The sequence below is a fragment of the Helobdella robusta genome (genome assembly GCF_000326865.2).
Source record: "Helobdella robusta unplaced genomic scaffold HELROscaffold_7, whole genome shotgun sequence".
NCBI lineage: Eukaryota > Metazoa > Annelida > Clitellata > Rhynchobdellida > Glossiphoniidae > Helobdella > Helobdella robusta.
The window spans coordinates 3,080,123-3,094,788 of record NW_008705398.1 but is presented as its reverse complement, the minus strand read 5'-3'; the positions used below and the strand labels follow the sequence as shown (position 1 = coordinate 3,094,788).

General features: G+C 35.9%; 1 protein-coding gene across 1 annotated transcript in view; it reads left to right on the top strand.

Moving 5' to 3' along the window:
• The window catches only part of HELRODRAFT_69677 (hypothetical protein), a gene marked incomplete at both ends in the record, with an annotated part of 31,740 nt that overhangs the window by 4,010 nt on the left and 13,064 nt on the right, over positions 1–14,666 (top strand). Inside the window, 4 exons of the mRNA XM_009030607.1 lie at positions 8,896–8,993; positions 9,125–9,242; positions 9,302–9,409; positions 9,503–9,579. Of these exons, the coding sequence (XP_009028855.1) occupies positions 8,896–8,993; positions 9,125–9,242; positions 9,302–9,409; positions 9,503–9,579 (401 nt within the window). The remainder of the gene's footprint in view (positions 1–8,895; positions 8,994–9,124; positions 9,243–9,301; positions 9,410–9,502; positions 9,580–14,666) is intronic.

The window sequence follows — 14,666 nt, the reverse complement described above, 5'->3', positions numbered from 1 at the left end:
GCTTATATATATATATATATATATATATATATATATATATATATATATATATATATTTCAAAAATTCAACACTACTTTCAACATTATTATTATTTCAACAATGAGTTATAGATAACTCATCTGAAGATGAGTTATAACTCGAAATAGCTATTTGCAAATTTATTTAATAAAAATTTAAAAAACAATAAAATGTCTAATTTCTCTGAAATTAATAAAATAAAAAGAAATATAAAAAAGTTGAACAATGTTGAAAGTAGTGTTGAATTTTTGAAATGTTGCTTTAACAACAGTCTGTTACCAAAATATATATATATGTATATATATATATATATATACGTTGGTAATAGACTGTATATATTAATACATATTGTAAAAATATATATATATATATATATATATATGTGGGTAATAGACTGTATATATTAATACATATTGTAAAAATATATATATATATATATATATATATGTGTGTGTGTGTGTATATTTGTGTGTGTGTGTGTGTATATATATATTTTTGTGTGTGTGTGTGTTTGTGTGTGTATAAATTTTTAATTTGCATAATTGCACCAAACTGCAGACAATATTAAAGAAACTCCAAGCTTGTACAACGGTAATCTAGTACTTCCAGATAATAAAATCTCTTCCTATACTAACTTATCCGCCTATAATTTAAACCTTGTCAAAGTGTTGTTTTTTAATTTTGGAATAAACATGCACATGCGTCGATCATATAGCAAGACATTCAAAGAAACTGAACTTGAGATGTTGTATAACGAATGTTTGAAACTTAAAAAACAACAATTGATTTTCTTTGTCAGTAGTCTGCATAGCCAATTGCAGGCCGAAGCACATCGCCATCGTAACGCTTGCCGTAAACCTGTTCTGTCAAAAGAAATGATCAATGCTGCCAAAAGTTTGCTCAATAATCCTGGCGTTGTTGTTCGTAAGTCTGATAATTCTAACTTTTATGTTGTCATGAACAAAATCGACTACTACAAACAACTCAACAATGTTCTTTGTGATACTTTGAAATTTCAACATATCAACAAAGATCCTACAGCTGGCATTAAAACTTCTGCTAATAAACTTATAGCACAAATCAATTCCTATTCTACATCTGTTAAGTTCACTCCAATCATTGGCGAATACAGTCCTGGTTATATCTACGGCAATGATAAGACACACAAGCCGAATAATCCATTACGACCAATTATTTCGCAATGTCCTACTCTTACATATCAATTAGCAAAGGCAATCAACAAACTTTTTGTACCTTATGTCCACGCACCTTTTCTGTTAAATCCAGCTTTGAATTTATGGACATCATTAAAGACAATAAAGATGCGTCGGGCATATGGCTTCGTTGGATGTTGAAAGTTTATTTACTAACGTACCCATCGACTACACCATTCATATCATCTGTAATTACGTCTACAACCATCTAACGCTCCCGCAACTCGATATTCCACTTAATCTACTTATCGATCTTCTAAAATTGTGTACGGTTGAAAGTTCGTTTATCACACTCGACGGTTCACTCTATTTTCATATCGATGGCGTGGCCATGGGTTTATCATTTGGACCGTTATTTGCAAAATTGTATATGGCTGAACTCGAATTTAGGGTAGTTACAGATCCTGCAAATAAGCCTTCAATATCCGCACGCTATGTTGATGACATCTTCATCATTTGCAATTCCGTCGCCGACATCTACAATTTACAAAATAGATTTCAAAACAATCCTCATCTGAAATTTACTATTGAATTTAGTAGGAATAAAATGTTACTGTTTCTGGACTGTTTGATCGAAGCGATAGATCAACAACTAACTTCTAAGGTTTACGTTAAACCTACGAATTCAGGTCAGATATTAAACGACATATCTGATTGTCCTGATCGCTACAAAAATAACGTTGTGTTTAACTTTATCCATCCTGAATACAAAATCTCTTCTGACTCTAATATATTTATTACGGAACTAATTCGTATAAAACAATTCTTAATAAATAATAATTATTCTAATAAACTCATTGACAGTACTATTAATCAGTATTTAAGAAAAATAGAAAATCCAATAACTCCACCTTCATCAAAGACAGTCATACCTCTATACTACTTAAATCAAATGCACGATAATTACAAAATCGATGAATCACAACTTAAACGTATCATTAAGACTAATATCTTGATTCCTAACAACAATAGTTGGTTAAAATTGATAATTTATTATAATACTAAAAGGACATCTAATTTAATAATTAAAAACATCATTCGACCATCTAATAAACTAGAGAAGACGATTCAATTGCCCTTGGCCACACAAAGTTGTGGAAAGTTACATCGGTCACACGAGAACTACTTTCTCTAGAAGACTTGCCATGTATACACAAGATGGCGCCATTAAAGAACATATTGAACACGTACATTATTTGAATCATACTAAAGCAATACTGGATCCAAACACAACAATGTTCGATTTTGAACGTAATCCAGTCCGTCTTAAAATTAAAGAGACCCGTTCTCTATATCAATAAACTTCAACCTTCACAAAATAAACAACTCAGCTGTTCTGACCATACTCAACTATTTTCGCAATACTGTGACCTCGCACCCACCTTCCTTTTGTCAATCAGAGCTGCGATTTGTGTCTGTTCAAAGGCGGAATTCGCCGCTTGTGAATTCGATCTCCATTCCGTACCCTGCTAAGTTTTAGTGCAGAATGTTTTAGGATCCAGTCCTCACTTCTTCAAGTTTTCTTTCAGACAAGCCTTATATCTACGAACCGGACCACTTGCAAGACAAGCACCCGAGGCCAGCTATCCAAAGAAGACCTGTTTTGGAATTCTTGCATCCTGCATGCGGACAAAACAATTTCCTGATTGCCCAGTCATCCAGCTGAGCCTGGGGCAGCAGTGCCTCGATACTCATTGTACCACATCTCTCCAATACCATAACATTTGACACTCTATCTTCCAATTAGATGTGAGCTATAGCCCGAAGACATTTCATATGGAATTGATCGAGCTTTCGTACTTGGCGTCGATAAGCAGTTCATTTTCACAACCATATAGCAGAGTAGTCAGTACAGCTGCTTTGTAATCTGCAATTTTGGTAGCCGCCAGAGATACTCCATGTTTCCTCCAGAGACGTCTACCTAATCTCCCAAATGCAGCACCAGCCTTTGCGAGCATGGCTGTGATATCACTTTCAATGGCAGTTGTATTGAGATGTAGCTACCAAAATAACAAAATCTATTGACAGCATTCAACTGCAAGCCGTCTACTGATACTGTGGCTGTTGAATCAGTAGAGATTGGGTAGCTTTGATGTAAGGCCTTTGTTTTCTTTAAACTTACTGTGAGTCTAAATGCTTTAGCTGCCGCATGACAACGATTGAACAGAGATTGAACTTCATTCTATGAATGTGCAACCAAAGTACAATCGTCGGCAATCGTTTTTGACTTTGCTTGTAGACGTCTGATGTTAAAGACATATCCATCCAGGCGATAGCATATTAGTTTGCCTTTGCGACAGTTTTGAAAAGCGACCCTCAGCATCAGGAAAAAATAAATGTTGAAAAACAACAGGGCCATGACGCTTTCCTGCTTGGTACCATTACCAACTTCAAATTTCGGAGAATGTTCTACATTTTCAATCACGCTTGCTGTTATACCGTCCTGGTAGGAGCGAACACTGGAGACAAAAACAGGTAAACAACCAATTTTCACCAAACAGTTTCTGAGAGCTGAACGGTTCACAAAGTCGAATGCCTTTGTTAGATTGAAATGGAGACCATGTTGCTGCTCTCGACATTTTTCCTTTAACTGTACCACTTGTAGCACGTCCAGCCCGAAAACCACTTTGACCCTCCGGAATACACTAACATCATTGACGTGTTTAGTCAGACAATTGACAATCACTCGAGTCAGTATTTTGCTGCGAATTGAGAGCAGGGAAATCTTCCCATGGTCATCACAACACGAACGATAAAACAGTGCCACCATCTTGATCTTAAGGTCTGGTCCACCGTATTTGAACAACTCTGCTGAAGACCATCCAGATTCGGTGCCTTTTTAGAACCACCTTTGAAAAGGCCTTTTTCACCTCAGACAAACTGGGAGAGACATCAAGGTTGTTTGCCACGTTCAATCATCCACAATCAGCCACAATCAGGCAATTCAGTAAGCACTGTTTTGTCAAAGGAAGACTTCTGGTTTGACAGTCACATGAGCGCACAGGAACACTGCCTGATTCGCGCAGGCCAAACATTTTTTTCAAATTTTTGTATAAAGATTTTATGTCTTTGCCATTGGCCGTTGCCTGTAGTTCATCTGCCTTGGCAGACCACCAATATTCTTTTATTTGGCGAAGTTTCTTCTGTGCAGGAGTGCGCGCCTGTGCATGTTGAGCCTTCTTTACGTTACTCATTTTGTCGTTAATCCAGGCAAGATGAGTTTTGTGCATGTCATTCAACAGCTTTCGAGCCTCTGCATCATGATCATCAAACCGGTCTTTATGGACACCACGTCGCCGGCCGAGCACATCTATCGCAACTTTTTCCAGGGTCTGCCTAAACTAAAGCCATTCGATACCTGCGTCTTTTGCTAGGTCATTCTTCATTTTTTTACAAAATTTTCTGATTGCCCAGTCATTCAGCTTAGCCACGTCCGATCTAGTTGCTTTAACAGCTTTTTGGTGTCACTTGATTGGTTTATCTGTTAAAAACACTAATATTTTAATTAGTCAGTGATCCAACTCATTGTAGTCTCCATAAATGCTTTGGTTAGACGAGCGGGACAAAGGTCACGTTGTTTTGTTAGGATGTAATCGATAAGATGCTAGTGACCTGAACATGGATGCCTACAGCTGGTCTTCTTTTTGTTGGCCCGTATTAGTCATCACTAGACTATGCTCTGTACAGAGCTCGACCAGCATAGTTCCGTTTGAGTTCTCATTTCCAACTCCATCGCAACGGAGCACCCTGGGCCACAGCATGGGTTCGGTGCCGACGCGGGTATTGAAGTCTCCCAAAACAAACCGTTGTTACTTATATGTTGTCGAACCAACAGCTTCACTGGGCTGCTCAAGGAACAATTTTTTTCCTCCTTGTTGCCCCAAGTTTTAAAACTTTTTTATTATCTATTAACTTATCAATTTTTATGCTATTTATGTTAAATTTTTCTATTAAATATATTGTTTTTAATACTCCATTTTATCTTTGCATCATTTTTGGCATCAAGGAATTTTTTTATGATAAAATATTTATTTTCATTATGGCGTTTAGATGTTGTAAATTTATTTCCGAACAGCTGACATTTATTTAAATTTTTAGTTGTTGCATTAAGTAAATATTTCTTGAACAATTTTTTCTGTTTATTCGACACTTTAAAATATAATTTGTTATTCAAGATTTCTTGTTTCTAGGTTTATGAGTGTGGAAAGGAGCACACAGTTATTATTATTATTAATTTATTTCGCGTTCTATGAATAGCTTCAGGGACGCTTGGATAAACAATGATTTTTGACGTTTCCGAAGGCCTGGATAAACAAAAAGTTTTTTAACCGTTTCCTAAAAAGTTTGATGGCTGGTTGTTGACGAATAATGGCGAGCAAATCATTCCATATGGAAGGAGAGCTGTACGTAAAACATTTGTTGACAACTGATGAATTGCTGACAGGTTGATGCAAGTTCAAGTGTGTAATTAATTATGTTGTAGAGAGCCAAGCAAGTATTGTCGAGATTAAGATCATTCATTATAGGGGTCCAGCCAGCGACTGTGAGATGAATTTCAATTTGAATTAACGCTTTTTTAGTTAGATTTTGCTTTTTAAGAAAGTGATGAGAACGATATAGCAGATTTGGATCATTAGAGATTGAGAATATAGGAGAGTGATCAGAGAAGTCTGATATGATTCAATCAATCAGTTAGTTTATAAAGCGCAATTTTCGTGATGTTCAACAGCGCTCCTCAATGAATTTTGCAAACAGTTGGTTCTTGAGGTCCGCTCTGAACTTAGTAAGTGATGGAGAAGTAGTTAGAGAAGGAGGTAGAGAGTTCCAAAGAAATGGGCAAAAAAAAGCAAATGCAGATTTATCAAAAGAGTGTTTAACAGAAGTTAAGAAGAAGTGAGAACAAGAAGACGGTCGTAAATTAATTAATATATCTGATAAGTACTTATGAAATAACTTAGATTGAGACTTATACATACATAAATGTGCAAATTTTAAAAAGTTATTCTATATTTTATAGGTAGCCAGCGCAAAAGAAGAACAAGATATGAAGATATATGAGAAAAGAATGGGGCACGAGCGACTAGACGAGCAGCAAAGTTAAAAGCTTTACTCAAAGGATACTGTGTAGAATCAGGAAGACTATAGTAGAGCGAATTAAAATAATCAACCAATCTTAGATAAAACTAAAGAAGTAACAAGCAGTAGAACACTAGGGTCGTCAAGAAAATGCAAAAGTTTTTTATTCTACGCAGATGAAAGTAAAAACACTTTTAGCAACACTATTAATCTGAGAAGAATCAAAGATAAAGCCTAGACTACGAAACTTGTGAGAAACATCAAGAGTTTTAAAATCAGGTAAGATAATTGGAGGAATAGTAATAGAGTGTTTAGATTTATTAAAACAAATTAATTCAAACTTAGAAGGATTAAGTTTAAGACACATAGAGTCAGACCAAGCGATAATTGAAGAAAGACATAGAGATAAATTATGAAGATTAGATGGAGGAAAAGAAGTATAAATGTAAGAATCATCAGCATATAGTTGACTAGAGAAAGAAAAGTTATTAATAATACGAGGTAGTTCAGAAGTATAGAGTATAAATAGAAGAGGGCCAAGGATAGAACCCTGAGGTGCCCAAAAGTAAGATCACAGAAGTTAGAAGTAGAATTATTAAGAACAACAGAAGAAAAACAATTAGAGATATAAGAAGAAAACCAAGATAAACAAGAATCAATAATATTAAAAGAATGATCTAGCTGCCTGAAAAAGCCTATAACTAAGCCATCTAACTAGAATAGTACATACTAGAATAGTATGATCAACAGTATCAAAAGCAGAGTAAAAGTCAAGAGCAAGAAAATGAGTAAGATTACTATTGTCAATAGAGAGAAGGATATCATTATGTATTTTAAGTAAAGAAGTTTCAGTACTGTGAGCAGATCTGAAACCAGATTGAGATACAGGTAGCATGGAGTTAAGGTTTAAATAAAAGGGTAATTGATTATAAACTACTTTTTTTATTATATTAGAGAGGAAAGTAATGTTAGTAACAGGTCTATATTTAGATAAAGTGGAAGAATCTAAAGATGAATTTTTAAGAATAGAAATAACAATAGAATTCTTATAACAAGTAGGAAATTTAGAGGTGGAAAGAGATAAATTAACTAATTTGAGTATGATATGATAAAATATTTAATAAAATTCTTTAAGTAAATTAGAAGAATGTAGATCTAAAGAACAAGTTGTAGATGACATAGAATTAATAGTTTTAGTAAGTTCTAGAAGATTTATTGGAGTAAATACAGAAAATACAGTAGTAAGTTTAGTAAAATTATGAGATGAATGAAAATTAGATGTTCTTAAAGAAGTAATTTTGTTTACAAAAAAGTCTTGAAACTGTTGAGCAGAAAAAGATGAGTGAGAGGATTTCTTACGAATAAGTTTAGACAGAACAGACTTCCTATTTTTAGATGTTGAAGCAGATATTATAGAATTTCTAAGAAAAGTAGAATGTTTAGAGAATAGAAGATATTTATAATTAATTAATCTAGATTCATAGATAGAGTACAGAGAGTTAGATGGCTTAGTTATAGGCTTTTTCCAGTCTTCTAACACTTTTTTCTACTATTGAAAGATTTAAATAAATTTGTAAATATATTATCAATTAGTGACCCTGTAAAAGGAGTTACACGGGTTGAAGATTTTATTAGCGGGATATAACCATGAGAGGACAATAAATTTTTAACCCTAAAAAAGCATTTTTTATAGCACTTATTACCTACCATTGGGGTTTGTTGGACCCCATTCATTTTTGCATTGAAAATTTTATCCAGAAATGTTTATATTTGTTTATTTTAACAAATGCAAATATACAAAATAGATTCAACTGTTATTTAGTGGCAAAGTGGCAAAAAAAATTCACCAGTGACATTTTTTTCTGATTCTTGCAAGCTTGATTTTTTTCTCATTTCACTTTAGTAGTAGTAGTAGTAGTAGTAGTAGTAGTAGTAGTAGTAGTAGTAGTAGTAGTAGTAGTAGTAGTAGTAGTAGTATTAGTAGTTGTTGTTGTGGTGGTAGTAGTAGTAGTAGCAGTATTAGTAGTAGTAGCAGTAATGCTGTTCCTGGGGTTATCCAGAGAGCATGCTTTAATTATTTTATAAATATATATTTGTTATTTTCCAGCAACAATTGGAGTTTCCGTCCTTTTTAACCCAAACTTTAATGCCATCTTCTCTAGTTTAGAGGGTTATTACTACCTTCATTACTAATGTAGTGGTCGACGTTATCACTTGCACTGTTTACATTTTCAATACGCTGTAAACGACCTTTACCGTTATTGTTATGTTTTTTACATGTGTTACACGTACGTGTACTATCGCTTCTACTATTTTAATGTTCAAATAATTTAACAAACATTTGTTTATTTTTCTCGATTTATCATTTATTTTTGTTATTTTCGCTATTATTTTAATCTTATAGATATATGGTTTATATTATAAACTGCAAAAGTAGGCAACAGGTCCAGAGCTCTTGCTACTTTAGTTTTCTTTCATTTTATTTTACCTCAAAGCATTTTAAAATATTCTACTGATTTTTCAAAAATTTTTCGCTTTATGAAAATTCAAGTTTATGGGACTCAATCTGGTTAATTTTGTTTGAAGGGTTTCTCCTCTGGTTTATTTGCATTCTACAGAGATAAAAATGGTCAACCATTAACACCAAGAAATCCTGCTACAAACAAACCTCCTTATAACAAAAAGTGAAGATTGATACATTATTTTTTGTATAAAAGAATAAATTTTCTTGATCAAAATAATTTATTATAAATAATTTGAATTATTTTATGAATAATTATCAATCAGTCATTTATTTGCTATGAAAATATGTTAGATTGAACAGATATCAGTGGAGTGATAATGTTGTCAGAAGCGTTGATAGGAGTGATTGGTTGGCTGCCGGTGGTTACATCAACAGAACTTTTAATTATATTGTCACCCCGTCAGTTCTGGTCAGTTTATTTAGTTTTATGTTTTTTCATATTTAAATTTCAAATTGAACTTGATTAAGCGTGAAGTACGCCAGCATTTCAACTGCAGCTCATTGGAAGGAGCAGAACTTGAAAACCAAGGACCTGCTGGAACATCATTCACACACTGGGAAAAAAGAGTGTTTGAGGTTCTGATTGTTTTTTGTAAATTTATAGGATAAAAATATTATTTATGATAATTAATAATTGATGTTAATTAATTAATGATGATTAATAATTAGAATGAATTAATGACTGGGACTTACACGCAAAATTTGGTCATTTCGAGAATTACATTGGCACTTTTGGATGACACAGGGTATGTATTTTGTATTCAATTCTCAATAGCGTTTTAATAGAATAATTTAATTTTTAATAGCGTTTTAATGGTATAGTGTGATGTTGTTTATCAATTTCGATATTTGCTACATATTGTTTTTATTTTATAATTATCGTTTTGGTATAATCATCTAAACTTCTCAACCGTTTTTTCAATCAATCAATCAATCTTCGTTTAGCGTCCAGAGACCCAGTTTCCCGAGGTAGGACGTTGTTTTCTTTACCATCAACTATTTGCGCCAAATTAGACAATCAGTTGTATCCATTTCATTTAAATTTAGAGCTTTCAGGTTTTGCTCGATTGTTTGCAGCCAGAACTTTTTTTGACGGTCTTTGGAACGTGTGCCAGGAACTTCAACATCTGCAAGAGAAGTAGTTATGGCACTGTTTCCACTTCGTTTGACATGACCAAACCCCCGCAGACGGTGTTGCCGGCATTCGTCCTTTATATTATCTAAACCAGCACGACGCAGGATTTCGGTAGATTTGATGTGGTCCTTCAGACTAATTCGTTGCATCCATCGGAGCATTTTCATGTCGGTTCATTGAAGTTGTTGTTCCAGTTTGGTTGTCATTGGCCATGTTTCTGCACCATATAGCAAGACCGGACGTATCACAGATTTATAAAGTCTTGATCGTAGTGGTAGTGGGATGTCACGCTGCATCAATATAGAGGCAAGGAGATGCCATTTATTCCAGGCTGCACGGATGCGTGCTCGAACGGCAGCTTCAGTTGTTCCAGTACAATCCAGAACATCCCCTTGATATTGAAATGAAGTGACTTTTTCTACCTTAACAGTGCTTTTTCGAATTTGTTGTTGTGGATTGATGCAAGCAGGACAAACAAAATTGGACACTTTAGATAAAGTACCAATTATTTTTGAACAACGTTTGTGACACCACTGGTTACACTGCTGACATTTGATTGAATTGTTACCTACACCAGCTTTACAAACTGAACAGGGCCATCGTCCAGTAGCTGTGAGTTGGATGGGTTCACCAGTGTTCATTGCTTTGGTTTTGCTGATGTTGACTTTGAATACATGATCGGCGAGTCTGGTGTTCCAATCTTCAAACATCTGTGCTGCATTCTGCTCAGACGTGGCGGTTAGAACGATATCATCAGCATATATTAGATTCCAAATGTCACAAGTGCTTATCGGTTTTGTGATTTCTTCCATCACAGTTATAAATAACAGTGGACTGAGAATCGAGCCTTGGTGAACTCCAACGCCGATGTCAAATGCATCTGTGTTTCAAACCGTTGTGTTGACGAGAGTTTTAATATTCGTATACATTTCCATCAAAAGTCGAACAAGATATTCTGGAATGAGTTGTCGACGTAGACTCCACCTGATTGCTTTACGGGGAACTCGATCAAATGCTTTTTCAAGGTCTACAAAAATGTGTGATAGTTGTTGATGCTTTGCGAGGTACTTCTCTTGCAGTTGCCGAAGGATGTGAATTGCATCAATTGTTGATTTTTCCGCTATAAAACCAAATTGATAATTTCCGATTGTGATGCACGACGTTAATCTTCTCTCAATGATTTTCTCGACAATTTTCAGGGAGTGTTCTAACAGACGTATACCCCGATATGATGAACAGTTCAATGGATGACCTTTGCCTTTGTATAGCGGAACTGTCATGCTATAGTTCCATTCAGTCGGCATTGAGCAATTTCTCTACACTTCACGGCAAAGTTGTAGTAACGTTTGGATACCTGCAGTACCAGATGCTTTGATAATGTCATTTGTGAGTCCAGAGGGCCCTGCTGCCTTTCCATCCTTCATAGCTTTCAGAGCTTCTGTAAGCTCCTCTACAGTGATGTCTGGAATCGGACCTTCGATTGATGGAGCGTCATAGTTGACATTGATGGGATTTGTTTAATTTAACAGACGGTTGAAGTATTCTCTCCACTGTAGCTTGATCTCATCTTGTTCAAGAACCATGTCATTTTGGTCGTTTTTGATACATGGGGCACCAACTATGTCTTTTTTCGTACGCTTTGCTTGTTTTGCTATACGATACAGAGATTTCATTTGTTCACCTTTGCTTTTAGTAAGCCACTCTCTGCACTGATCTGTCCGAGCCAGTGCGACTTGACGTCTTGCATAGTTGTTCTTCTCACGGAAAATTGTATGGTCATCAACAGACTTTGATTTTTGCCATTGCTTGTATGCAGCTTTCTTTTCAGCTATTGCATTTTGTACACTGTCATTCCACCACCAAGTGTCCCGTTCATGCTGACGTTTTGTACCAGTTTTCCCACAAACTGTAGTTGCAGCGTTTATCAAAACGGTTTTGTATGTACTCCAATCTGTACTGGCTTGCGATTGATGGTCTAACTGTGTTGCGACAATCTGTTGAAATTTACTCGCGGTTTTTTCTTCTCAACCGTTTTTTCAATTCTATAATTAGACTGACAGACGCATAAAGTTGAATATAAATTTTTTTCACATCAGTTAATTATTTTTGTTAGGTTTGCGCAATTTTAACTTGCAGTGTGCAAGCAATCATGTCATATTTCTTAAATTCATTTTATAGAAGACTCATTAAGTTTGAAAGGCAAATTTTAAGTATCAAATATGAATTTTCCTGTTTTTCACTATAAAAAATAAGTTAAATAAGTTAAAAAATAGTTAAATCAGCTAGGCTCATTGAATGATTATATTCTTTTATGATTTGAAAGAAAATTTTTTACCATTGCTGAATCCTGTTAAACGTAGCTGTTGGAATTGGATGAAATTAGGATTAGATTAATTATTAAAAAATTGAATGTGAATAAATGAAAATTGAGTCATGGGGTTTATATTTATAAAAGTGAATTGCAACTGTTTATTTTTAAATTTATCCGTGTTGTTGATGCAGTAATATTTTAAACTAATAAAAAATTGTTTTATAAAATTATGTTATATTTTGTTCAACAACAACACATTTTCTACTTCTCCCAGTTGAGTTCATGAAACTTTAGTATTGTTGTAACCCTTGACTTTCGTAACTACTAACACTGGTGTTATAATTTCAATGATCTCTATGTTTTCAACACCAGTTTTGTAGCTTCCAACGATCGTCAAGTGTTCGTTATTTCGTAGGTTCAAGATTTCTGATAGATGAACACAACTGCTTCAAACGCAAACTTTGTTAAACGTTTATTTGAATACCAACGGTGATAGAAACAATAAACAGTCCTGGTTATGACATTAAACTGACCCTCACTGCCTTGTGAGTGATGTTGGATCATCAAAGGCTAAGCCCACCGCTTATAACTGTGGTTGCGTAAGCAGGGGCGTCCTGCGTAAAAATTAGCCAAAAAAAATATTTATGATGACAGAAATGACAATGGCTCTCAGTATCCGGCAGAAGAGGGTGCGAAGAATCTCGAAGACCTAGTCCATGGGGTTGCGGTGCAAGGCCCTGTGGATGGTCTGGCTACTGGCACCCCACTCTATAGTGTCGCGGTGCAAGACCAAGGGGTTGGAGGTTTGGTACCTGGAATGTAGGCACGTTGACAGGAAGGAGTTTGGAAGTGGTGGAGGAGTTGCAGAGGAGAATGGTTGACATGGCTGCGTTACAGGAGATCAGATGTAAGGGAGAGGGTACAAGGTTTGTGGGGGCTAAAGGTGGAAAGTATAAGTTGTGGTAGAAGGGGGATGATGGTACGGGAGGAGTTGGTGTGATGATAAGAGAAAAGTTGGTGGAGAAGGTGTTGGAAAAGCAATAGTGTAATTGTGGTGGTGATGGTGTTTGGAAAGGTAATAGTGAGGGTAATATCAGGATATGCTCCGCAACAAAGTAGGAAGGAAGAGGGGAAGGATAGGTTTTATGATGATGTTTCTGACGAGATTGAGCAAGCGGGGCTGGATGAGTTTGTGGTGTTGTTGAGTGATTTGAATGGTCATGTGGGGGCGGATGCAGATGGATATGAAGGTGTACATGAGGGTTGGGGATATGGTATACGGAATGGGGAAGGGCGTAGAGTGTTGGAGTTGGGTTAGGGTTAGAAGGCTGCAAAACGGGCAGTGGCAACTCCAATGACGAAAGCATCAGATAGGTTAATGAGGGAAATGGAATTTGATGTGAGTTCGAGGAAAATGTTCAAAGTAGCAAAGCAGTCTATGAGGGATAGGAAAGATGTTATAGGGAATGGATGTGTTTGGAATGGATCTGGCAAGTTGTGCATAGATGAGGAGGAAAAAGCTCAGGTGTGGAAAGCCCATATGGAAAGGTTGATGAACGAAGAGAATGAGTGGGATGGAAATGTGGAATCCGAGGTCACACACGGACCCATAGAGAAGGTGACGAGGGAGGAAGTAGAGAAAGCAGTTAGGGAAATGAAACTATGTAAGGCGACAGGGGTTTCGGAAGTGGCGGCGGAACATAAAGGCGAGTGGGGTGATAGGGTGAAGTTATGATGAGAATTGCTAACAGTATGTTTGATGATGAAGGTATACCTGAGGATTGGCGACACAGTGTGTTGGTGCCGTTGTATAAGGGCAAAGGAGATGTGAGAGATTGTGGGTCATATAGGGGTGTGAAATTGCTAGAACATGGAATGAAGGCAGTGGAGAGGGTGCTTGAGAGGAGGTTGAGAAATATGGTGACAGTTAATGAAATGCAGTGTGGGTTTATGCCTGGTAGGGGAACGCTGGATGCGTTGTTCATAGTGAGAATGTTGCAGGAGAATTATAGAAAGAAGAAACGAAGATTGTACATGTGTTTTGTGGATCTATAAAAGACTTTTGATCGAGTACCGAGGAAGGTCTATGAATGGGCGTTGAGGAAGAAAGGAGTGAATGAGAAACTTGTTAAAGCTGTGATGCAGCTGTATGAAGGGGCGAAGACAAAGGTGAGGGTCAAAAGGGGGATGTCGGACGCTTTTTGCGTTAAGGTAGGAGTGCATCAAGGATCAGTGTTATCACCGTTTTTGTTTGCAATTGTGATGGATGTTGTGTGTGGAAATATAATGGAGGGGTTGTTATTTGAGATTTTGTATGCAGATGATTTAGTCTTGATGGCTGATAGCATGGAAGAATTGCAGTTAAAATTTGATAGAGGAAAAGCGTA